Genomic DNA, 26,738 nt, shown 5'->3' with positions numbered 1-26,738 from the left:
GAAATTGCTAGACTCAGTAACCTACATATGTATAATTTCCTTCCCTTACAGAGCAGCGTTGGTGAAGTGTCATCCAATTCGACTTCTCTTGCACTAGTAAGAGCAACCTCTTCTACTGGGTCAACTAAGAGCAATACTGATAAGAATGTTTTAGTCGACAGCATCTCTCACGGTATCTTAATTAATTCCCCACACACGATAGCCATGCAGAAGCGAATATTGATAAAGCTCAGGATCGTGGAATACAAGCTGGCTGAATTGGAACATTGCCTAATTATCAAGAGTTTAAATGGTACATTAGCTAACTGTAAATCCACTGACAGTCTTAGAGAATGTAATGAGAGTGAAGGCAGTCAGTAAAGGCACTTTGAGTGAATTCGTTTGATTATATGTATTCATACCAAATGAATTGTTGTTTAGAAGGGGAGGGGTTGCCAAGTCAGGTACAAAATCCAGACATTTATCAATTTGCTTTTACTGACATTTAAAGAATTGATTACATGTTTTATATATGTATACATTTATATATATATTATATATATGTAAATATGTTATTTAATATGTATAAATGTTTATTATATATTTATATAAAATATACAAATGTTGTACTGGGCAAGGAATGAGAGCACAATAGAGAATAACAGTTCCAAAGTTTGCTTTAAAAAAAATAAGCTACCGTAAAAATATAGTTAAGATATAGTGATTTTAATTGCATTCACATGAGAAAAAGAATTTTGGTGTACAATAAAATATTGCAAATGTCTTTTTGCACTAAAGAAAATGGGATCTTGGGGCGCCTGGGTGGCTCAGTTGGTTAAGCCTTGGACTTCAGCTCAGGTCATTACCTTGTGGTTCGTGAGTTCAAGCCCCGCATCGGGTTCTGTGCTGACAGCTCAGAGCCTGGAGCCTGCTTCGGATTCTGTCCCTCTCCCTCTGCCCCACCCCTGCTCGCACTCTGTCTCTCTCAAAAATAAACAAACATTAAAAAAAAAATTAAAACCAAAAAGGAAGTAGGATCTGATGGAACTCTATTCTATGGGATACTCCCTCACCACTGTTGAATCTGTGTTAACAGGAGCTGTCATTGAGCACCCTGAAATTTGCCAGGCACTGTTAAGATCTCGTTTTATACACTTGCAAAGATAGTCACACAAACTCTTTACTCCTTGCAGTCAGCTCTTGAAAGGGATTGCCTCCCCATCACCCTCTCCCCCACCAATTTGGTATCATTTCCTTAGAAATGTGCCTAACGCTTCCCTGAATTGCAAGATTCACCTATAGAAAATGGCACACGTTTTTCTATGTGGTGAAAAATTGACTCCTCCGATGGCACCAAAATATAATGATGGGATGCATGTAGTGTAATATGGACTAAGAATAAGAAAAAGTATTTCTAAACTCTCATCAGCCATCTATTTCCAATATTTTATAAAATCCAGTGTAACTGAGGAATTAACCTGTTGAAGTTCACTAACAGCACTTGACGTACCCTCAAAGAAAATCCTTAAAATACCGGACACAAGCTTATGTTATATATTTGTACATAGCTCCCTGAGACTTTTCAATCATAAGCCTATCTGTTTACCTACTTCCTGCCCCTTCCCCCCAAATAAGTTACCAGTCTAAATTTAATACCTTAATCTCTTCCTCCCTTAATCTTCAGTAGAAAAGAAGAGGAAAAGGAATTTAAAATGTATCCGAAATTAAGGCGTAAAATGATTCCTTTCCTTCTTCACTTGCCAACAACAAAAAGCCAGAAGAAATAGTGATGCGGTTCTTAAACTTTTTTGAACCACAGATCCCTTTGGTATTCTGTTGAAAGCTGTAGATTCTCTCCCCAGAAAAATGCATGTACACATACACCTAGAAAGATACTATGTATAATGTCAGTTTTAAATGTTCTCTGAAGCCCTAGTTAAGAACCTTTAAGAATAGCTGAAAAGTTTCTTGCATATTTCAGCAATGTTCATCATCCCAGGCTGTGAGGCTTAAACCAGTGGTCAGTAATACCTGATTGATGTATGAACCTGCCAGTGATCTGTTTTCATTATCTTCTGTAAGGAAACTGGGACATAGGACTTTCTAATTGCCTGCCTTCATTCTTGACAAGTTTGACAGATTTATCTCCTATAAGTATGTAAATAAGTTACCACGTGTACATAGTAACTTACTCAAATAAGACAAACATCATTTTGCTTCATCTCTTAACTATATATTACAATCGTAAGGTCTTAGATTTGATCGAAGCCATTGTATTAAACTACAGTGCTCATATACACAGTCCATTTTTCGCATATATGTATAGCATTTATAGTTAAATAAGGCCTTCAACTTTAATACTTTCTTTTAAATATACTGATTTTATTTTCCCCCGCTTTATGGAAAAGAAAGCTTGTATACTAAGAAAATACAGCAAACAATTTTTTAAAACTTGTATAATAGAAAATATAACAATTTTCTAAATAACCGGCTCAAAATAAAGTCTTCAGCATGTTAGAAAAATATTATGGTAATATTTACAAAAGTGTTATTGTGAAATAGAGACAGCTGCGTATGTGTTATACAGATAGATGATCTAAAAAGAAATATAATAATCACATTGTTAAGTATTAGTAGATTCACGTTATATCACATTCCTGCTTAAATGGGAAAACAAGTTTATACTATTATGGACATAGTATGTACATTTTTCTACTCAATTAACATACAAATAAATAAAATTTTCCTTGATTCTAAAGCTATCACTTTACATGACCACGTCTGTTTAAAAAATTAGATCTCATTCTGGTTTTCTACTGCCGCTGACAGTAGGTATTTCATGGCCAGTCTCTTTTTTAGGACCTATCATGTCCTTGTATCTCTCCCCACGATGTCGTTCCAGGTACGGACCCCAGTTAGAAGCTGGTCTACAACAGCTTACAATGCGCTGAAAAGAAAAAAAAAAAAAAGGCACGTTTTAGACCATATCAAATATCAAACCATATTTCCTTTGCAGAATATTAAGTTTCCTCGCTAAGCAAAATGACACGGGAACCGCAGAAAAGTCAAAAGCGATCATCAAAATTCTTAATATGGTGTGCTAAGAAAAAATGATACTCAAAGTTAACTAGTTGTGAATAGGATTACATTGACTACAAAACAAAAATAACCGAGCCTACAAATGATTTTAAAAGGAAGTGTATGAGCCCATTACTCCACGTCTTTTCACTGAATTCTCCGACATTGCTGTCCTTCCCTGAGAGTGAGAGTCAGGTGAGGAATTAATCCAGTGTATGCCTGCGAGGTTTCGAGAACCAAAGAAAGGGAACCCCGGGGTCAAACCGTTGATCTGGATGGGCTTGGGAAATTATTTAAAACCTGACTCCTGACATTTGTCCCAGTCATGGTCCTAGTGAGATGTCATAATCAACCCCATCCCCCTGGGCCTCCGTGCAAGAGGGATCACTCAGGGTCTAGATGGGGTTTGAGATCATTTACCAGGCTTTTTCAAGTCTGCACACGCTTTTAGGACATGCGTTATAACCAGACAATGCTTTTAAAGTGAAGATCGTAGATCTAAAGCAAAAAGGTCATGTGCCTTGTGTCATCTTCAGGGACAACTCAGCACAAGTATAAATGGCATAACTTGTATGTGCCGAACACTCTTCATAGGGCCTGAGGATACAGCAGCAAGCAACATATGACTCCTCCCTAAAGGAGCTTATAATCTAGTACAAGACACACAGATATATAAATATAAAGCAATGTTATGTACACAGTAGTCAGATGATTGTATCAGGCATAGAAGTAGCCTAAAGGCTCATAATCCCCTCTTACCACTGTATGAGTCATCTTCATGTGGATCATAAGTACTCTATTCAAAGAATAAATGAGGGCGCCTGGGTGGCTCAGTCGGTTAAGCGGCCGACTTCGGCTCAGGTCACGATCTCGCGGTCCGTGAGTTCGAGCCCCGCGTCAGGCTCTGGGCTGATGGCTCAGAGCCTGGAGCCTGCTTCGGATTCTGTGTCTCCCTCTCTCTCTGCCCCTCCCCCGTTCATGTTCTGTCTCTCTCTGTCTCAAAAATAAATAAAACGTTAAAAAAATTTTTAAAAAAAGAATAAATGATATAGATGTGCTTACTTGCAAGATAGTTCCTTCAGCTTGAATTATTTTTACGACGGCCATAATTGGAATCCAAATAATGCAGAAAATAATCATACACCAGCCTAGAGCAACTCCCCAGTCAGGGTATGGAATTTTGGCATAATTAGGCCTATGAAATTGCACCAATGACCAGATCAAAATTGCCTGTGAAAATAAAGTACGAGCAAACAATGCTAAAGATTAGACTTTATTGCACTAGTGATTTCTGTTGCACTAACTGTGAGGCATTTGATCCCCTTCCTTGGAAATAATCCATCAAAAGCAATCACAATGAAGATACACTCAAGCGACTAAAATAACCCAGTAACCAGCCAGAAGATAATTCTAAATGAACCAATCTAAGTAACTTGCATTTGACTTTGAATAGATTCTTCCAAAATGAGCACCTCCGTATCTGTGCAAAAGGTGCAAATACTTGTGCCACATGTTTTTCAATGCCCAGGAAATATATCAGGCTGAAAGTAAAATAATGCCTGAAAATTTCTGTCCTTGACCTTTTAACTTTAATTTATAATAGTATGGTTTTATTCTGTGCCATAAGCTAGCCAGCGTATAGGAGAATGTAAAGTACCCTTTAGTGAACAGGCTTTGCTCCCTTGCTTAGCAATTGTTTCTATTATCTCCCACTGCACAGGGCAGTCCTTGCTCCACACCTGAAACACACACGCATTCACACACATTTGGTACATATTTACCAAAGCACACGTCACCTCCAGCCTCTCTGGCAGAGAAGAACAAGCTCAATGTGTGTATGGGCAAAACAGTGAAATCGGAATCTTAACAGTGAAAAGACTGAAGCTGAGGTCAAGTTAAAAAAAAAAATCTTTAAAAAAATCTAGACATGTTGCCACATTAAATCTAACTCTTTAGAAATCTGTAAAGCAAACAAAACTAAATAAACAAAAGCCAGAGTCACCTCCTAGTTTCTCTAGATTTAGCTGTCTTTGTTTTACTAAAAGCAGTGGAGAAATAGAATGTAAGAATCTTTATCAAATAGATATTCAAGTTTCATATTAAAATTAAATAGATTAATTCCATTCATTTAAGTAATTTAAATGTATTTCCCAATTGCCATGATTTTTTACATAACTACAAGAGAATGGATGAGGGATCCTGGAGAGTATCCATGACCTCACATGACTTTATACAAAATAGATGGTAATGTATAACCCTTAATATTTAATACTTTTGCATTTGAAATTAAATCCCATTGTCAAAGCTGTGTAATCAATGAAAACTAGCTGGCTAAAAAGTATAGTGAGGTCTTCTAAATTGATAAAGGGCTTATTTGATTATGGAGACTTGTCAAATGAGGAAAACAATATTTAGTAGCACAGCCAAAATCGTTTAGCTAGAATATGGGGCGTCTGAAATATTTTGATTCAGTACATCCAGTCCCAAACTGCTCGCTACTTGAAACTGACCTTATGAAATGTAAATAAATTAAGTAAGTAAGTAAATAAATAAATCTTAACACCCTCTAAAACAAACATAATATTTCAGATGTGAAGCAAATTCTGGATCAAATTATTTAATGCATGAAGACAGTGAGAACCAACAGATGTCCCCTTATGAATTTTTGCCACCTCCCCATCTCTACCAAGACAGTAATCTTCCATCCTGTGAAATGTTTTTGTCAATCATTTACTGCGCTGAACTGTTCTTTAAAGGTTTCCTGTTTATATGCCGTGTCTGTCCAGTAAGATATCTTTTGCTTTCCCTCGGTTTCTTAAATAGTACCCATTGTTGAATTTAACGTGAACCATTGCCTCTGTTGACAGCGGTGAGTTTCTTTTAGCAATTTCAGATCGTAAATACCTTCCCATACAGAGAAAAATTATGCATTAAAATCTGAGTGTTGCTTCTTAGCAATTTGTATATTTAGATCGCATTCCTTGAAGACAAGAGCCTGCGTCTTAGCAGAGAGGTTAGGAACATTGTAGATGACTCGGCATATTTTTAGCGAACGAGCAAATGAACCATTTTTACTTATTCTATTGAGAATTTTTAAATATGTAAGATCTGTAAGTCTATAGGAGCCTGTTCTTTTTCTCAAATGGTAAATGTTTAAACCTATAGCCTCAAAAGCAATATTGCAAAGGCGTTTTAATTTAGGTCACTTGCAGGTGCCAGTCATAAAGCAAAAGTTGGAAGCCATTAATTTATGACATTAGTTTGCTTTATTGTCTCCGATATGAATTATTCTTCAAGTTTATATTAGAAATAAACTTGAAGAATAATTCATATTGTTATATATATGTTATATATATAATTCATGTTATATATATATATAACTTTTATATAGATAATAATATATATATTATTGATGCCAAATTCATGGCATATTAATACTTACAATCAGAAGAAGAGGTGTAATGACAAACCAGCAAGCTCTCCACCAAAGCCAGAATATCCACCTTTTTGCTCCAATCATCATTTCTATATCTTCAATGAATCTGTTCCCACCTTAAAAAAAATTTAAAAAAAAAAAGTGCGTTCAGCCTTTGCTCACATTTTCTTCCTTTAATCATTGTGGCCCCAAATTATCTTTCTATCTAAACATTTTCCTATACTGCAGCAATGGAGTATACGCTTTTAACTACAAGTTGCTTCATTATCAATTTTCCCAGTTATATTATACTCTACTATTACGGTAAACATAATGAAAAGGAACCAAACTAAATTACTGTAATGAAATGTGTAGGTAATTCTGTAGTTACTGTTTACCGTAAATCCAGATGATTCCTATTATTTCCAGTATAGCCGCAATCAAAATGCCCCATCCAGCACAGAAGTGGTCAATCAGATGAACCCAGTAAATTCCAGCCTACAAAAAGAATACCAAATCACCTCTAAGTATATTTTAATTATTTTTATGACTGACGAAGTCTTTAAAGTGAATCTATTCATTTGATTTTCACAAATGCTCCTTGGTTTCACCTGTGCTAAGATGTGAAACAAGAACATTTTCAAATGTAAAGACAAATGTGGCTTTAAATATCTCAAAAGGGATATGTGACTTCATTGTAATTGGGGAAGTTGTCCATTATTGGGTCTCCTCCCCTCTTCAAAATAGACTGACCATTGAAATTGTGCTATAATGGGGAAAAAAAACTGGGCTAAAACTCAGAAACCCTTGATCCAAGGCAGACTTAGACTTGTCACGGAACATCCTCTTAAACCTTTGTTTCCTCATGTAGATTATGAAGTACATTCCAACGAATGATTTGTCTGTGTAAAAATACTATAGTATACCTGAGTCACACAGACGAGACCAAGGAGAAACAGCACCAAGCAGCAACCCAAAGTTATAGGAACCCTCATTTTCTTCATCACTTTGGGAAATAAATCTTGGATCGTTGTTGTAATCGTTTCTTCAGAAGGGGAGAAAAATGGCGGGTTAATGTCAACTCACTTGCCGATAATTTTAATCCAAGAATCCCACTTCTATTAATCACATTTACAAATATATGAAGAGAATATACTCTGGGTCCTACTCCCGGCTTTTAAAAATCCATAGTGTCCTTTCTCTTTGCAGTCACCACTTGTTGGTTCTGATAAAAAACCGAACGCGGCCCTCTTCATTTGTTGGTTCTAGTCTGTTTTTTAAGGCTTTTCGTTGGTGGTAACTACAAGGTAACAGATCTCTGGGGCTGAAGTAGTTTGCAAGAGGGTTATGGGGAAGGAAGAATTCTAGAACTTTTAAATAAGGTGAATATTTGAATAAATACCATGGAGACAGAAAGGCCTTCCAGGTTTGAGAAATAAATGGGTTCGTGAAACAATCCTGGCTAAAAATAGAAGGTTGTATATGACCGAAAGGATTAAGATGCAGGTTTAAAATGTTCAAGGGCTTTGAAAGTCAACTAGAGAAAGCCAGACTTTATACTGTACAGAGTTAACTATTAAAATATTTTATGTAAGAGTGATACGATGAAGACTGTTCCAGAATTTCTAGCTGTGTACCCTAGGGAAAATCCCCATGTGTACGCAGAGCCATGTGCCAGAGTAATCACCGCAGTAGCGTGCGTGCGTTTTAAAAGTGGAAATAATCCAAATGGCCATCATTATGGGGACAGATTGTGAATTAACTAGATCTACATGAGCACGTGTCAACAAAGGTTCACAATACATGTAAAAAAAACAGCCGTCAGGGTGACACGTATGCTATGAGACTTCACGTTTATGTGACAAAATTTTATTTAGGTGTTATTTATGGATACATATGCAGCGTCTACAAACATGGACTGAGTGCCACACATAATCCGTGGTGACAGTTGCTTCTAGGAAGCTTCTGGGAAATGTGAATCGTATTCGGGACAGAAACACAGGGAGCTTCAATTTCATTTCTGAAGCAAATATAAGGTATTAAACGCCTGTTCCTTTCGGGTGTCTACGGCGTGAGTGCTTCGTATTTTTCTGTATTTAAAATTAAGTTAAAAAGAATTTGCAGACTCTAAGAGTAAAAGCTGACGAGGACAACAAGGATAGGAAAAGGATATTTTCAAGCAGGGGAAACATGAGTAAAATATAAGAGGGATATGTTAACCCTGGAAAGATTACTTACCAATGGATGCAAACTGAGAGTCGAGACCCAAAGTCAAAAGCATGAAGAAAAATAATATGGACCAAAATGGCCCACCTGGGAGTTGGGCTAGAGCTTCTGGATAAGCAATGAACGCCAGATCAAAACCTAAGAAAAATGTATGACATGGAATTTAAATTAGTTGCCAAACAGTTCACATATTTGGACATTTTCAACATAAGATACTAGAAAACTTTCATTTCAATTTGGCAACCCGATCCATGGTATACATTCTTGAGCAACTATTTCATTTCCACTTTTAAAAATATTTGACTTGGTCGTTGAGTCGATGCGATAACGCGAGCACGTGACAAGAATTACGCTAGTGAGAAAAATTTTCTAAGCGGCACATGTCTCACATAAGAAATCTTACCTATTTCAACGATTTTGTTTAGCCAAATTTCATGTTTTTAAAGATTCGTGAAGAATAACGACGGTCTTACACTCCAGGCATCTAAAGGAAGTCGCCTTAGCTTAGAAAGTCTGAAAGAATTATGCTATCGAGAAAGATATGTTTATGGAACTACCTTTCTAGTCTTCGGCCGTCTCTCCAAATCTTCACCCGGAATCACTATTTGTAGTGGCATTTTAATTAGTATACGGACACTTGCAAGATTGTATGTAACTAAACTAGAAACTGACTCTTATTTCATATTTGATGTATATTAATTTTAGAGGTGCTTTTAAATTTTTTCCAAGTAGGTGGTACTTAGTTTTAAGTATGTTGAGTTTCCCCAGACTCCCAGAGGACTGGCCTTGCATTCAGGAGAATTAGCTGTGAGCCTGTACTGTGTCACTGTCCGTCCCTCCTCTGGAAGTGAGGAGCTGGACATTAGATTATCCATAAGGTCCCTTCTAGTCCTAACATTCTATTCTCCTGCATTGGTCTCTCCATCGAATGCTAGCCATAAATAAAAATTTAAGGAGGAATTCCTACTACTAAGGACCCTAGAATTCTTTTCCTGAGAACCTCGGCCAGATAATTAAGCATCCCTAGCTAATGGCTTTAAAGTTAGGAAGTTCATTAATCAGGTTCCTTTAAAGCTGGACACTCAAAGTCACTTGGGTTTCTATCTATACGAGATCCGATGTGTCTTAAAAGTTCAGACACAATACTGTTCTTGCACTCATACGGTCATATATATATATGAACACACACATGTATATATACAGACACATACACGAAGATAACGCATGTAAAGGCACGCATGATGCCTGATACTTGTAATTGTACAATAAGTAGTTCATGTTAAGGACTAAACAGAATTCAATAAAAATATCTTCTTACACAACTGTTCCCTGATACAGTCCTGTTTTCTGAGATCATCCAAGAAGTACCACATCATTAAAACAATCAAATTACCTAAGATGAAATGAGAAAGAAAATGCAACGCCCTAAATCCTGCGTGAGTGCTTTCAGGAAATTGCTATACAATGTCTTAGTGTTTCCTAAATGAGCTGCACTGAGCTGATCAAAGTTATTGATATGTAGCGTTACATACCTGATTTTACAACCTGAGAGACCTCCTTTCCCGATATATGAGCCATGTGTCCCAATATAGAAAAAATAGCAAATCCGGCGAACACGCTGGTGAGGCAGTTTGTCAAACAAACTACAATAGCATCTGAGAAGCAGTTGTTGTTGAACTTATTGTAAGATGATAGAGCAACTAAGCCGCCCCAAGCCACCGAAAGGGAGTAAAATATTTGAGTGGCCGCGTCTTTCCAAACCTATAAGAAAAAGCAATTTAGTATTTCAAAACATGCACTTTAAATGTTACACTTCGGTAAAATATGTTCATATATACAAATGAGTGAATATGAGTCGTCAGGAAGTAAACGCCAACGACCCACTGCCCAGCTTAAAAAGGAAAAAGTTACCAGTGTTCGAAAGCCTCCAAGCACCCTTTTCTGACATCACCCTTCAACTTCCAGTGGTAACTGCTATCCTGACTTGTTCTCCTTTATATTTCTTAACTAGATAAATGTGTCTACCCAAACAACACGGTATTTAGCGGAGTTTACAGCAAAGTTTTCTTAATGCCTTGGAGACTTGCACAACTTGCCTTTCTTCATTCAGTGTTGTATGAGATTTCTCCGTTATCAATTTGAACCGAATGCAATTTCAATTTTGTGAGTCAAAACTGAAAACATGTTGACAGATTCATATGGTTTAGTTAAAGGTACATGGTTTTGAACACTTGTAAACATATTTTTAATGTTTATTTTTGAGAGAGAGAGAGAGAAAGAGAGACAGAGTGCAAGCGGGGGAGGGGCAGAGAGAGAGGGAGACACCGAATCCGAAGCAGGCTCCAGGCTCCGAGCGGTCAGCGCAGGGCCCGACGTGGGGCTCGAACTCACGGACCGCGAGATCGTGACCTGAGCCGAAGTCGGACGCTTAACCGACGGAGCCACCCAGGCGCCCCTATATAACGTTTTTAAGCCTGTTTGTTCATCAGTAAAATGGAGATGGTGATGAAGATGATGATGATGATGATAAAATAAATCAAAAGAACAAAATATATACAATTATTATTATTGATGTCCTAGGGATGATGTGTGAGAATGTACTAAGATAGTATCTGTAAAGCAATTAGGATGCTCAATGGTAGCTATTATTGTTATTAAGGAAAATAATCATAAATTGATACTTGGTTTCTTTTATGGAAATTAAAAACTCTAATTCCCCCCTTGAAAAGTATGTAATCTATTTCCAATAGGAATAAAAGTGGTTAGGGAGTAAAATATTACTAGGTCTTCAGAATAGAGCTTGATGTTAGATTATTATTATATTATAATTACTTTATAATGGCAGGAAGCCAGTAGAAAGCAAAATGGATGGATGGATGGATGGATGGACGGATGGATAGATGGATGGGTAGACGGGATAAGACAGATAGATGATAGATAGATACATACATAGATAGATAGATACATAGATACATAGATGGTATATAATGGTTATTTCACTTATTCTAACAAAATCATTAGAAACGAAATGCTCATTTCTTAGGCAGCTGTACATTTTAAGAGACGAACAACGTGGTTATGTTGATCTCTCAGCTGCTTTTACTTGACACATTTTGTATGCATATGTGAGTTAAGGGGATCTTAGAAATGAGTGTAGCAGGTCTGGGTTCTATAAAAAATGCCAGAGGATATACCATGATGTGTACCTAAGGTTGCAAATAAGAGTGAAGCAAAATTCCAAACATAGTTATAATCTCCATACCTATCAATCTCATAGCTATCTACAAAATTACTGATTTGGGGATTCGAAAACCTTAATTCAAGATGCACCAGCTGGCTGTGTAAACTTAAGTAAATGTGACTCTTTCTGGGTTTCAATTTCATCACTATAAAATGAAGGCGTTAGCAAAATCATCACTGAAGACCAGAAGAGTCTTCTAGCTATGAACATGTATGGTTCTCTGCTCTCCTAAAGACTGCAACAGAGTTCAGATAGCCAAAGAAAAGGAAAAAATATGCATATTTGTGATCCCAGGCTCAGAATACAGATTATGAGAAATAAAAAAAAAAAAAATCTAAGAAATAATTCTCGTTACCAGCAAGCCCAAAGAAAGAGTGAAGGTACTGTTTGTATGGGGGGGTGAGGAAGAAGGGGGGTTCAATTGTATGTTTCACAAGGAGCTTTAGGTTTAGGTCTGATATTTTATTTTATTTTTTTTATTTTTTTTTTAAATTTTTTTCAACGCTTTTTTACTTATTTTTGGGACAGAGAGAGACAGAGCATGAATGGGGGAGGGGCAGAGAGAGAGGGAGACACAGAATCGGAAACAGGCTCCGGGCTCCGAGCCATCAACCCAGAGCCTGACGCGGGGCTCGAACTCACGGACCGCGAGATCGTGACCTGGCTGAAGTCGGACGCTTAACCGACTGCGCCACCCAGGCGCCCCAGGTCTGATATTTTAAAGGTAATAGAGACAATGAAACACAGACCAATATGAAATAATCACATACATTTTTCAGGCTTGTAAACGTCTCTTAAAGAATATCAAAGGGGCTTTTCATCTGTGCTCAAAGTTACGAAGCTTAAGGAAAATGGAGGGTCCACTTCTTAGGGAAAATGTTGCCATCTGTAATAGCACAATGTAACCTAACAGCAGTGATTAAAATCATTGCCGATGTTTAGATAGCAGTTTACCATTTTGAAAGCGCATTAATTAATATTTTATCTTGTCTAACAACCTTAACAGAGAGAAAATGATGAGTACCAACTTCCATTTTATTTGTTTCTTATTCATCATCAAAAATGGCCCTTGAGTTGGGAAGATATTAACAAACAAGGTTAAAAGACGTGAGACTCAAGATAAATGAAGAGATAAACAAATGGCCTGCGGACACATCAAGCTACATCTCCAAGACTAAAACAATAAAAGTTCATAATTCTAAAAGCACGTAAGGCCGTTGTGGTTAATTATTGAGGGAAAATTATTTGGGCACAGGAAACCAAAGGCCAGAGACTGACATCTCAATTTTCGAAAAAGGCAAAGGATACATAGATTTCCATGACTAAAAACTGATAAATTTGACTGGATTATCAGAAAGATTCTACAACAAATAATTAAATATCCAGATTGGAAGTATTTAGAAAATAGCAAACTGCTGGTACACACAGCCACTCTCTGGCAATGGACGAGAGCTAAAAGAGGGTTTACCCAATTCACATTCATGGCACATGTTTAGGTTTATAACAGCCTTGTTTATGGAATGCTTCGTTCACTTCAAATTTGTGTTGTAACAGCATAATCCATTAGGTACACTTTGATTTTAATTTGGGGATATTAACTTGGAAGACAATTACAATGCACATTAGACCATTAAACTCGCGGCTGTAATCTTGAAATCTAGTGTATCCAAGAAGTCTCACGGTCCTACTCGGCAACTTGTAGGTAGGCATCTCGTGTGAAATGTTCCCTTTCAGATCAATAGGCCCCAGACCCTTCTGGTCGTACAGAATCAGCTATATGCATCAAATGGCTTTTAAAATCTTAACTCTAAAAATGATGATCTCACTTCCAATAACAAAGCACTGGTGTCATGTGAAAGGGCTACATCAGACTTCCTTATGGACGGAAACACTAATAACCTTAACTGCATACTCTTTTGCCAACCACTCCATTATGACACTCCTATTCAGTGTTTGCTTTTAAGGTTTACCTCCTCGGATAATTTGAAATCCAAGTGAAGTCTTACCTCAGCTTCCCGAAGTTTGGTAAAGTTTGACTGTGCTCCAATATAGTATGAAATGCCTTTCGACGCGCCCTCCAGAGTCGCACCTCGAATTAACAGGATGAGTAGGACGACATAGGGGAAAATGGCTGTAAAATATACCACCTACCAAGAAAAACAACCAGAGGTTAAGAAGTTAGATTTTTCAGCCGTGGTATTGAATTGTATGCAAACAAAGTTATTAGCCAGTCGAGATCACCAAAATACAGTATCAAAGACTTCGTAAGTTACTAATGAATCTGGTGATAGCCATACCAAAGTTGCCATTGTTTTGTCTTTCTGTTCTCCCCGCTCTCAAATGATCCATTTTCAAAACACTCCGATGTATGAAGCAATATTTCCTGGGTTCGCGTTGTGAATACACGAGACCTCAGCAGTAGCAACTTGGAATCTAGGTGGACTGCTTTCCTAAATATGTCTTTTTAAATGTCTGAGGAGACAGAGTATTGCTTCTTGGTAAATTACTACATTGAGATGGGAAGGGAAATGGTCTTCAACCCTGCGATGGGAGAAGGAGAAGGGTTCCCTTCTCCCTTGGGGGTTCCACTCCCCAAGGAGAAGGAACATAATCTCCCACGAGATGGCCAAATCTCATGAAGGCTGATTAGAGCGAATACTGAACCCTTGGTATTATTATCCTTAAAGCCGCCATTAAGAGATTTGATAGCACAGATACAAGTGCGCTGCTCGTAGCCTAGATAACACATGGTTCCAGATGAGCAGATTGCCTCTGAGGCTGGCTTTTCATCAATGTGGATGATTTCTTTGATCCATAGATGTCCTATGTTTGACAATAGGCCCAGGGAGACGATTTAAAGCCAGCCAGAGACCAATAAAAATGAACTGCCTAGGCAAATGGCCTTTCAGGGATTATTTCAATACTAATGTCAAAAAGGAGCCACAGGTTTCCAAAATGTGCAACTGAAACATTATTTTCGAAGGTTTCCACGGACTCTCTGAGGGGCACAGTATTTGTGTGATGTAGTGGCATCTCATTATAATTTTACGTTAACTGAATGTGCTAGATATTCTAGACATAGTCTAGATAGTCTAGATATTCTGGACTCTAGAGAGTCCACAGTTATGCCTGTCGTCCATCTTTAGGAGATTTCGGCCTAGCAGTTACAAACACATAAATATTCACTTCTCTGGGTGCTGCACAACTGTTCATGGAGAAAATTTCACGTTGTTCCCTGAAGTTGCCAAGATGCTCTCTGAAAGTTTAAAACATAAAACCATACAGAGGGACAACACTAATGGTTTTTCAGAAGAGGACAAAAAGAGGGTTCTGAGTCATTCTGGGGAAGCTGTAGAATTTCCTGATGCTAATCTTATCTAACAAGGATCTAGACTTTTCCAAACCCAACACTGCAATACATAATTCCATTCAAGATGCTTATTTATATAATAGGACAGACAATTTAAAAATATATGCCCAAGCCTCAGAATGCTGTCTTGACTAGCAGGGTCCAACTTCTGGGTACAGCTGACCCTTGAACAACACAGGTTTGAACTGCACGGGTCCACTTATATGAGGATTGTTTTCGATAAATCCAGTACCGTGAATAAAGTATTTTCTCTTGCAATTTTCTTAATAACATTTTCTTTTCTCTAGCTTACTTTATTGTAAGAATACAGTATTTAGTATATGTAACAGGGCGCCCGGGTGGCTCAGTCGGTTAAGGGTCCAACTTTAGCTCAGGTCATGATCTTGCCGTTGGTGAGTTCGAGCCCCGCGTCGGGCTCTGTGCCGACCGCTCAGAGCCTGGAGCCTGTTTCAGATTCTGTGTCTCCCTCTCTCTGCCCCTCCCCTGCTCACGCTCTGTCTCTCTCTCTCTCTCTCTCTCTCTCTCTCTCTCAAAAATAAATGAACATTAAAAATATACACATAACGTACAAAAATAGGTGTTAATTGGCTACGCTATCAGTAAGGCTTCTGGTCAACAATAGTAGGATTTTCAACTGCACGGGGTGGGGGTGTTGGCGCCCCCCACCCCAGACTTGTTCAAGGGTCAGCTGTCATTGTCAGACTCTAGTACTAGTTTTTGCTTGTTTTATTTATACCAATAGCGGGGATCTTATGTATTTTCTTACAGCCAGGCCGCCTCCTTAGAAAGCTTTTCACGCATTTGAATTGTTCCCGTTATAGAAAAAACATGCATTTGATTATGCTTGCCACTGAACTTCAACGAAGTTGGAAAAGAGCTACATCACTATCTAATGTGTTTTCCGAATTACCTTGCCAGAAGACTTGATTCCTTTAAATAGCGCTGCTCCAACTATGAGCCAAGCCAGAAGAAGACAAAGTGCTAAATACCACACAATTACCCCAGTCTCGTCCATTCCACTTGACCGCTGGAGCGCCACTTTGCTGAAAGCACACAAGTCCTTCTTATGAACACAGAATCGCTGGTCCTACTACATCGAATTCTGCCACATCCGTCACCCAGGAGGATGTTCCATGAGTATTCTATCTCAATACATCAAAGTCATGGGACGTTTTTATCGATACCATTGTAAAGAGGGGCAAACGTAGTTCAATGAAAAGCTAGGCTATGCATGTGAGCGTTAACTGTGGCCAGTGCAGAGTTCCAAACCCTCAAATAAAACATCTACTAGTTCCTGTAGCTGTGGTTTCCCCCCTCGTATTTCAAAGCTCCTTTATGTAAAAATAATAATAATAATAATAATAATAACCTTACATCAGGTTATTTCTTTCATTCGTCACCGTATTTTTTCTCCAAGTAAAATGATGAAGAAAACCCCGAAAATTATATTCAATTATTCATCGCGCTTTTAGTTAGCATCAAACCTAGACTGGTCCCCATTTGTATGCCTTTTTCAAAGGCTTTCTGTAACATTCAATGATTTCTGTTAGAGACGTGCGTGGATCTAGGATTTTAATTCTTTGCTTTATGTTTGGGAACATTTTAAGATCCAAATTTTAAAAGGGCCACAGAGCATTAACACATCGGTGAGGAACAACTCATTACAGCGTTATTCAAGGAAGTTTGGTAAGGGTCAAAGGTAGGTAGAAGTAAGGAGAGTAAGAAGAGATCATTTAAAATTAATACAAGTAAATATATATATATATATATATATTTCTCTATAATATATACATAACATATATATAATAATATATATAATCTCACATATCTATTTTTACCATGTAATGACAATTATAAGTAAAATAGACAATGAAGAATTTCAGCCTTAAATAAATAGCAATTTTACTCCAAATATTACTCATCACCCAGCTGTTTATTATTAGAATTTGCTCATTGTAGTCCAAAATGTGAGTATTTTTTTCTTCAAAGCAATGCCCTAACTTAGACCTAAAAAGCAATGAATAAACCATTGCTGACAGTATTCTGCTCATTTAATAAGGAATTTTTAAATGACCATTTATTGACTATGAGCTGATTTTGCAGGTTACTACTACTCACACAGGCTGGGTAAGCATTTGAGTCAAATGCAGCATAATTTGTTCTGATTCCCCTTTTTGTCCTCCTAACATGAGGTAAGGAAAGAGCTGATCACTATTTTACTGTTATTTACAAACATTTTACGTCACCTCTGTTTAAGAAGCAGATCATCTGGGGCACCTGGGTGACCCAGTTGGTTAAGCGTCTGGCCTTTGGTTTTGGCTCAGGTCACCGTCTCACGGTTTGCAAGTTCAAGCCCCGCGTCGGTCTCTAAGCTGGCGGCACGGAGCCTGCTTGGGATTCTCTCTCCCTCTCTCTCCGCCCCTCCCCTGCTCATGCTCACTCTCTCTCTCTCTCAAAATATATCAACACTGAAAAAAAAAAAAAAAGTAGATCGTCTAACATACTTACTCCCAATATTGTTCACTGGGAAGCTGTCCTGGCTGATAAGCCTCACTTCCATTGATGCAGGTCAAATTGTGGGTGCTTAACCAGCTTTTATTTACTCGGATGATGTCCCCCATCGTACTCACATTACAATGAGTAACTAAAAATTATAAAGAAGAGCACACACAGACACACGTACTTAGTTTTAGAAAAGTATTTTCCTGGAAAAAAAAAAGTATGAATGGTAAAATAAACTGTTTAGATTGTTACTTGGTGAGGGCAGAGGAGAAATCTTACAAATGGAATAAACCCTGAGTGCTCGGCATCTTAAGTCTTCTCTAATACTAAGCTTGGGGTGAGTATGAAAATGTCTGCCCCTTTACTAGGATTGTGTTTATAGTAATAACTGCCATAAAGTAACAATCATTTCAGATGGGATTTAGTGCTCTATGGAATTTTTAGGATGTAGACTTATTGAACCTATATAGATAAGTGATACCTTTAAATGGCTAAGAAGCATGAAAGCTTTATCACTTTATTCTTTGATAGACATAGGCAATCCCAGTAGTAATAGCCTACAGTCTCAATATCACGTGATCCCAAAGACCAGCAACATACGATGGAGACTACGGACATTCTCCAGCTGCTGAAACACAATACAAATCTTGGTTTGCGAGCAGCACTCGTTCCGGAAACATGCTTGTAATCCCAAGCACTCGTATATCAGAGCGAATTTCGAGAACCGTTGGCTCAGCTGTGATCACGTGACACTCGGTGCCACGTACAACTCATATGGCAAGACGTCGCTCGTTTATCAAGTTAAAACTTATCGGAAATGTTTGCTCGTCTTGTGGAAGGCCCACAGGACAAGTTACTCGCAATCCAAGGCTTCACTATAGTGCTATCATGGGTAGAGCTTTTCTCTCCCACTTTCCCATTTTCTTCCTTCTCTCCTGCCTACTCCAAATGATGGCTTAGTTTTTACTGGCTGCCCTCAGAAATGAACGGATTGCACTAATCAATTTTCAAGTTATCCAGGCTTTATTCTGCTTTCATCAATAACTCATGGCTCACTTTGAATTGCACCTAAATTGGTTAGAAAATAATGTAACCCTTTAAGCTTATTAGAAAATATAGAAGAACAACGCTCAGTTCACAAATTTTTAAAAAAATAAATGTAGCTTACCTATAGGCGACCTGCTACAGTTATCATCTGCCCAAACCGAACAATTTTTCCATGGTAGCTCACTTTGAAAAGAAGCAAACATGTAGAAAAGACTATAGGCAATGATGACATTGTAATAGATTGTCACAAAAATGGATATCAGGACCATCGTAATTCCCACACCTGGAAAAGACAACAATTAAAATTTTTTAAAAAAGTGAAATTTCTTTTGCTAATTCGTTAAGAAAACTGCATCTCAATGTCCCCAAATCTATTTTATTTATTTTATTTTATATATTTTTTTAACGTTTATTCATTTTTGAGAGACAGAGAGAGACAGAGCATGAACGGGGGAGGGGCAGAGAGAGAGGGAGACACAGAATCTGAAACAGGCTCCAGCCTCTGAGCTGTCAGCACAGAGCCCGATGCGGGACTCGAACTCACAGACCGCGAGATCATGACCTGAGCTGAAGTCAGACACTCAACCGACTGAGCCACCCAGGCGCCCCTCCCCAAATCTATTTTAAAATGAGAAGGCTGGTTCAGACATTTTCTTTGCCTTTCCTTGTTTTGAGCAGGAGGGGGGAGGCAGTCTAACTACTGTCTAAATAGCTTTCTTCTCAAATTTAAAATTATGTTGGTGATTGGCTTTCTCAGACCGGTTTTTCAGTTAATTAGAAAATGGTACTAAGATCAAGGGCAGAACCTCTATTCATCCATCAAGTTCACATGAGCAATCACCCATGGCCATGACTCTCTTATTCAGTCAGAAAATTCTTGTCACGGTGGGTCCTATTCTTAAAAACAAACAGAGGCACCTGGGCGGCTGGGTTAAGCATCTGACTATTGATTTCAGCTCAGGTCATGATCTCACGGTTCGTGGGTTCAAGCCCCACATCGGGCTCTGGGCTGACAGCGCGGAGCCTGCTTGGGATTCTGTCTCCCTGTCTCTCCACCCCTCCCCTGCTCATTCTCTTTCTCTCAAAAATAAATAAATAAATAAACATTCAAAACCAACCAACAAACACTATTTTAACAAGTGGAAGACAAAGCCTCCGAACCAATGCACAGGATTTCTCCAAGTACATGTAAAGAACATTCAACAACTCCGTACCCATCTGAATTTAAACTTCCGAAGTTTCTTGAACTCTCCGGTGTTAAACTGCCGTGTAACATTGAATAGAACTCGAACGCTCAAGACTAGCTTCTGCGGTGGCTTCCTCAATATTCCAGCACAACTGTTCTATCCACCTCACTATCAATTTATTTTTGACGCTGCATTGAGGCTTTTGCAAATAGTTTGCAGCAATTGAAACTAATCTTCAGGCAGGAGGGCTGTTTGATGCTAAATGACAATCAAGGCACTTTGAAAAACTTCCCGGGAAGTTAATACGCAACACGACTACAATTGTGTGCCAGAGGAATTTAAAAGGTGAAAATAGGAGAATAATGACACCCTTAAACACCCTCTAGCATCCTCCCCCCCCCCCCCCCCCCCCGCCCGGTCCCTTCCATACCGTCAGCCCGAGAGAAACAGAACTCCAAATTAACATTTGGTCTGTAAATTCTATGCTGGCAAACGTTCAGAGGAAAAAAAAACGGATGCCTCTTTTGCCTTTCCCATGTCCAGATTGGAAACATTTTAACGCCACATAGTGGGGACAGCTCTATACGCCAAATAGGCCTATAAGCACCATAGGGAAAACGTTGTGATACCAACCTTGAAACAATGGAAGAATCCTCCAAACTGAAACTGGACCTAAGCTAGCAAATTGTCCCAGTGAACACTCCAGAAAGAACAAGGGTAAACCAGCCAGCGCGAGCATGATCGCATAAGGTATCAAGAAGGCACCTGAAACATGCAAAATAGAACCAAAGCGCCATTATGTCACGAAAACCTCGATGACCGTTTGACAACCAACATAACACTCTGAAAGCATTCTGATACAGTGGGTCCTGTATCGGTCCTGACGGGGTTTAGTCCCCAGATTTACTACTCTCTGTGAGAGAGTAGTTGATGCTCTAAACCTTGACCTCCTCATCTGCGAAATGGGAGTCTAGTGTTACCTAAAGACGCTGCTGGGGTCATTAAAAACAATAGCCTAAAGGGGCGCCTGGGTGGCTCAGGGGGTTGAGCATCCGCACCTCTTGATTTCTGCTCAGGTCATGATGTCACTGCTGGGGATCGAGCCCCTCTGCCCCTCCCCCACCTCCCCCAGCTTGCTCTCTCTCTCTTTCTCCCCGTCTCTAAAAATAAAAATAAATAAAAATAAAAAACTATAGCCTATAAAAAGCGATCCAGAGGAGGTGAATGATCACAGGCTTTGGAGCCAGATACACCTTGGTTTATACCCTGACTCCACCACGTGGAGTCCGGACCTTGGATGGCACACACATCGTAGATGTTCAAAGTTAGTTCCCCTCCTTTGTCCTTTCTAAATAAGTAGTCTATTTTTTTTTTTTAAGACTTCGGGTGCAAATGCTAAATGTGTTTTAGAGCAGAAGTGTTTGCAACTAAGGATATTATTCCCCAGAGAGTCGTAAGAGTCTTTCCTCAATAAGAAATGTCCTGTTTTTGGTAAAAGATTCTGAAGGTTTGAGGTCTACTCATAGTTAACTTTTCTATTTTATTCTTATTTCTTTTAATGTTCGTTCATTTTCGAGGGAGGGAGAGAGAGAGAGAGAAAATGAGCAGGGGAGGGCCAGAGAGAGGGGGACAGAGGATCAGAAGCAGGCTCAGAACTGTCAGCACGGAGCCCGACGTGGGGCTCGAACAGACAAACTGTGGGATCATGAACTGAGCCAAAGTTGGATGCTCAACCGACTGGGCCACCCAGACGCCCCAACTTTTTTATTTCATACAGACTAAATCTCCTACCGTTAGAGTATCCAGATCCTTTTTGGCACTGTAAGTTAAAACTTTTATTATTTTAGGGGCACCTGGGTGGCTCAGTCGGTTGAGCGTCCGACTTCGGCTCGGGTCCTGATCTCACGGTTCGTGGGTTCAAGCCCCGCGTCGGGCTCTGTGCGGACAGCTCAGAGCCTGGAGCCTGCTTCGGATTCTGTGTCTCCCTCTCTCTCTGACCCTCCCCCGTCCATGCTCTGTCTCTCTGTCTCAAAAATAAATAAACATTAAAAAAATTTTTTTTAAATAAATAAAATAAAACTTTTATTATTTTACTTTTATTCTGCCCACACCTGGGTCATAATATTGCTCATTTGAACGTTTGCCAGATTGCAGGCTGAAGCAGGGACAAAGTATTAAATTTATTGATCAAGGACTCTAGAAGTCTTAACAAAGTTTAATAAGAAAACATGGGGATCAGTGAATAAAAAAATGGGTTTTTGAATTATGTACGTTTCATGCACCCATGTTACACTGTTTTCCTCATGTATCTTTCATATTACGATATTGTAACATCATACCTGGGGATTACATTTTCCCAACCCTCAAAATTTATTCTATTAAAAATAATGAGACAATAAAATACTTGTTATGTACAAGTCACTAGTCACTAGAACATAGAGACAAATATGTTTTTATAGATGTTGCAATGCACGTGGCATCATTACTATGACTAATAGAAGTTTAAGTCCCACCAATGATAAATATAAAGAGAAGTAATACAAAATATCCCTGTCCAAATACAATAATAAGGTAAATTTTACTAGCCCATTATATTTTTTTCCAAAAAAAAAAGGATTATTTTCCTCAGTGGTATATATAGCTTTTTACTTATTATATTATTTTTTTTATTAATAACAACCACAACTGGTAGATTATGAATAAAATACAGTGGCCACAAATTGTTAACTCTGCTGACCTAGACCCTAAGGTCGTATGATACCTCTTTTTCATAAACTGGTAAAAAGAATCTACAGATGACAATGAGTCGAGATTTCAGCAATGGTTTTCCAAACCTGACCATATGTAAAACTCTGATCATTAATCCTTGACAAATCTGAATTTCCTGTTCCTCTCCTACCCTTGGACAGAAGAGCAAAAAAGCAGTCGAAAGAGCCTAGATCCTCGTTACCCAAATGATACGATCTTTAAAAACTGAGAGCTGATGTGATATATTAATATTTGGAGGAAATGAGGGCGAAGAAGATAGCATATACACTAATAGCATTTGGGGGCCTACGTTTAAAACTCTCTATTTGACCTTGTTTAACATAGTTCCTGGAAATGCATGGCAACTACTGGGCCTATGTATGATGTCAAGTCACGGGGAATTTCTGAACCTGAACACCAGAGGCTAGACAGGAGTCTGTATGCTCTTCACTACACGTGACCTGAGGACTTAGATGCCAAAATGATTGTATTCCTAACTCATTTTCAAGTTCAAACTTAGACCAAGCCCGTGACTCAACAACGTAGGCTCTGGAGAGGGGAGTTTATGCCACCAACACTTGAAGTGTTTGATAAACAGACCTTGCTTCTTGAGGCTCCAAAGGCCCATATGAATGTTGTAATGCAACCAATTAACAAGGAATATGAGATTGAAACATCACCACACAAAATCCTATTATACCAAGAAAAATAATTATAGTGGCACAGTTTCACTGGTTCCCAATTATGAAATCTAAGGGCATGGAACCTCTACACTTCTAATAGAACCTGTAATTACAAGTAAATAAAATATGGTGTAAGTGAAAAGTTGTTTCGACATTACTAGAGAATTGTGCAATTCATTTTGTTTCCCTCTGTGTGTCACCTCAGAGTTATTTTATTCTCTCGGTTCTAATTGAGTCTTCCCTAATGATCTATAGGTATAAACAGTATCATTTGGCAGAAATTGAACATCTGGTCTTGAACTAAATTCTCATCGCATTTTGGAAGGATCTTCTACATGGCCCATCCAGTCTGGAATACATGTAACTGAATATTGCAGCTTAAAATACTAAACCTTTATTTTATTTTATTTTTTTAATTTTTTTTAACGTTTTATTTTATTTTTGAGACAGAGAGAGAGACAGAGCATGAACGGGGGAGGGTCAGAGAGAGGGAGACACAGAATCTGAAACAGGCTCCAGGCTCCGAGCTGTCAGCACAGAGCCCGACGCGGGGCTCGAACTCACGGACCGCGAGATCATGACCTGAGCTGAAGTCGGCCGCTTCACCGACTGAGCCACCCAGGCGCCCCTAAACCTTTATTTTTTAACCAACTCCTTCCACACTCGTGTTTCCAGAACGGAATGCCTTACGCTATTCCAGCAAACAGTGTATTTGAACTTCGCTTTAGAATGAGAATTCCCCGCCTTTCGTCTAGATTCAGCCTTACATTAAGCCAAACACATTTAAATCAGAAACTCAGAAGTTGCCATCTGCCCAACTTGAGCTAGCAACTCGTAGTCTGATGATGAATGAAGTATGCTTATTCCCCATCTTCCCACTAACTCAAACTATCTCACCTGCCTTTCCTCAGTTCTCAAAATAGCCTCAGAGGCCACACAGCACCCCATTTAAACTAGAAGGGAAAGAAGTTGGGGGTGGGGGTGAGAAATACCTCCGCCATTGTTGTAGGTCAAATAGGGGAATCTCCACACATTTCCCAGGCCCACTGCATATCCAACCATAGATAGAAGATAATCCGATTTTTTGGACCAGTTACCACGGTCCTGATTCTCATCATTTTCACCAACATGGAAATTCTCAGATGAAGCTGTCACTTTCTGGTAGAAGAGACGATATCAAGAGTTTGTCTTTATGCTATTAAAAGTCCACAGAAGCATAATTACATATACACACACACACACACACACACACACACACTCAAAGACAGACAGACAGACAGACAGACAGGATGAACCCAGAAAGCCATAGCCGAGGGAAACACTTTTCAAAGGTTGAGGACATTTCTGCTAATGGCTGTTTTTACTTTACAACATTTACCTCTTAAAATGAAAAAAAAAAAAACCCTCTTTAGGTGGAGATGTTTACTCCTTTTGGGGGTAAGATCATCCAAATGTTGATGGAAAGGTTACACGGGGTACCCAGCATGAAGGGCAAAAGAAGGTGGACGAATGAATAAGGTTTCAAATACAAAAGCCTTAAAGATGAATTAGGTAAAATGAACACCCTGGAGATTGTATGGGATCTTTGAGAAGAAGGATCCAATTTAGCTTCCACTAAAACAGACAAACGAAAAGAATTTACAGACTCTCTTTCCCATGAGCTGATAGTTTGGGATGTTTGGAGTTAAGGGAAGTTTAACTTCTCTCCTTGTCTTGGAGAGTAAAATCAGTGCTTTTCTGAAAGCCACAGTATAATATTCCTAGACAAATTCTCCCAACCTGTTAGCTGCTCTAGGGTATAGAAGTTTCCTCAGGTCAGATAAGGACAGTGCATTTCCTCATTTCCCTCCAGCATATGGACACAGTCCCGAGAGGGACAGAAAACAGGATTCTGTGGGCGTGCCCAAAGCACAGGTTGAGGTGATCCTAAGTCTTCTGGCGACCCCAGTAAGACCTGTTCTATTTTTCCCGTACTCTATGGGGACATCTCAGGCACACTTGAAGGCAGTTGAAGAGAAACGTGGAGAATAAGGAACAGCCACAGACGGCAAATACAGGGACTGCTTCCCCTGAAGTTTTTCCTTCCCCGGCCCCCCACACCTCCCGCCGCTTCCAGACTCCTACCTCCTTCCCTCTGCACTTGAAGAAGCTCGGGCACTTCAACTTGTCCATGGTTGACTCACTCCCTCTGCTCGCTCCACCTCGTCTCGCAGTGCGGCTGAGCTTGACTGCTGACAGGTGCACACTCCCCCGTTGCTACCTGCCTGAGCGAGCCACCTTGCCCAGGGGTGGGACCATTTATGGAGGGAGCTCTCCCCTCCCCTTTCAGGGCGCCCTGTCGTGTCAATTACCGGAAGGGACCAAAGTGAGGCTCTGGTTTTTCCCCAGGTAAGCTGGCGTGTAGCAATCCCCTGCCCTGGCCCGGGGAAAGGGCTGGGCTGTGAGCGAGCGGCGGAGCAGGGAGCAGCCTGAGCCCAAGTGACTGACAGCCTTTGACTCAGAGCCCAGCAGGTGCCTTCGCAATCTCACCTCTTTTCCCGGGTTCCCTGCTTCCTCCTAGCCTCCTCTCTTAGTCTGGTCTCTGTCCCAATGCCACATGCTGATCTCCACTGGCGTGCGGGGGTGGGGGTAGAGAAGGGGAAGAAGGACACCGTCTGGGGGCCCATTCTGTTCCCCAAGATTCTTCTGAACAGACCATATCGTCCTGGGCCCTGGGATTTCTTAAAGTTTTCCCCTCACTAGAAAGCACTTGATCTCCTGGGGCAAACGCTGCTCCCGGAGGCAAAGGCTCCTGAATCGGGCACCTTGAAAAGCAGCCACCTGAGATAAGATTACTCAGCTGGCTCTGCCTGAAAAGAGCAACCTGGAGCCGAAGTCTCGGGGACCTTTCTCAGCCTTCGGGACAGCGTTGCCCTTTACAGGGATGGCTTTGTGTAGTATTTCAAAGAGGCCAAACAAAAACAAATTATCGAGCGGGTTTCTGGGAAATTCTAGCCCCAACAAAGGACTCCACTCTGCAAGAGTAGGGCCTTAGAGAGTAAACTATGAGAAAGCATCCCAGCTTGACCAGGGAGGAAAAGAATTATCACAGTGCTGTTTACCAGCGTGGCACCTCGTCATCAAAACGCGTAGAGTATTTAATCGGACTCGGGTTACAAGATGGTGGCAGTTGCATGGAACAGTGTGAATCGGTGCCCTCAGAGGAACCAGCAGAGGGTCAGATTCTGTACGGTGTGTGCGGCTCCTTTGTTCCTTGTCCTCC

The 26,738-nt window shown here is 39.6% G+C and overlaps 1 protein-coding gene across 1 annotated transcript; it reads right to left on the bottom strand.

The window, feature by feature from the left end:
• Positions 1-620: 620 nt before the first annotated feature.
• On the bottom strand, positions 621-25,839 carry SLC6A14 (solute carrier family 6 member 14). Its single transcript, XM_058713012.1, has 14 exons — positions 25,601-25,839; positions 24,469-24,634; positions 20,679-20,810; positions 18,980-19,141; positions 17,818-17,953; positions 16,220-16,352; positions 13,946-14,086; positions 10,231-10,459; positions 8,711-8,836; positions 7,399-7,517; positions 6,871-6,970; positions 6,500-6,609; positions 4,120-4,287; positions 621-2,926 (listed from the first exon to the last, which is right to left on the bottom strand). The coding sequence occupies exons 1-14, from the start codon at positions 25,646-25,648 to the stop codon at positions 2,780-2,782; spliced, it is 1,917 nt and encodes a 638-aa protein (XP_058568995.1). The 5' UTR covers positions 25,649-25,839; the 3' UTR covers positions 621-2,779.
• Positions 25,840-26,738: the final 899 nt, after the last annotated feature.

The sequence above is a fragment of the Neofelis nebulosa genome, chromosome X (assembly GCF_028018385.1).
Source record: "Neofelis nebulosa isolate mNeoNeb1 chromosome X, mNeoNeb1.pri, whole genome shotgun sequence".
Lineage (NCBI taxonomy): Eukaryota > Metazoa > Chordata > Mammalia > Carnivora > Felidae > Neofelis > Neofelis nebulosa.
The sequence above is the reverse complement of the archived record's forward strand: the minus strand, read 5'-3'. Positions and strand labels throughout refer to the sequence as shown.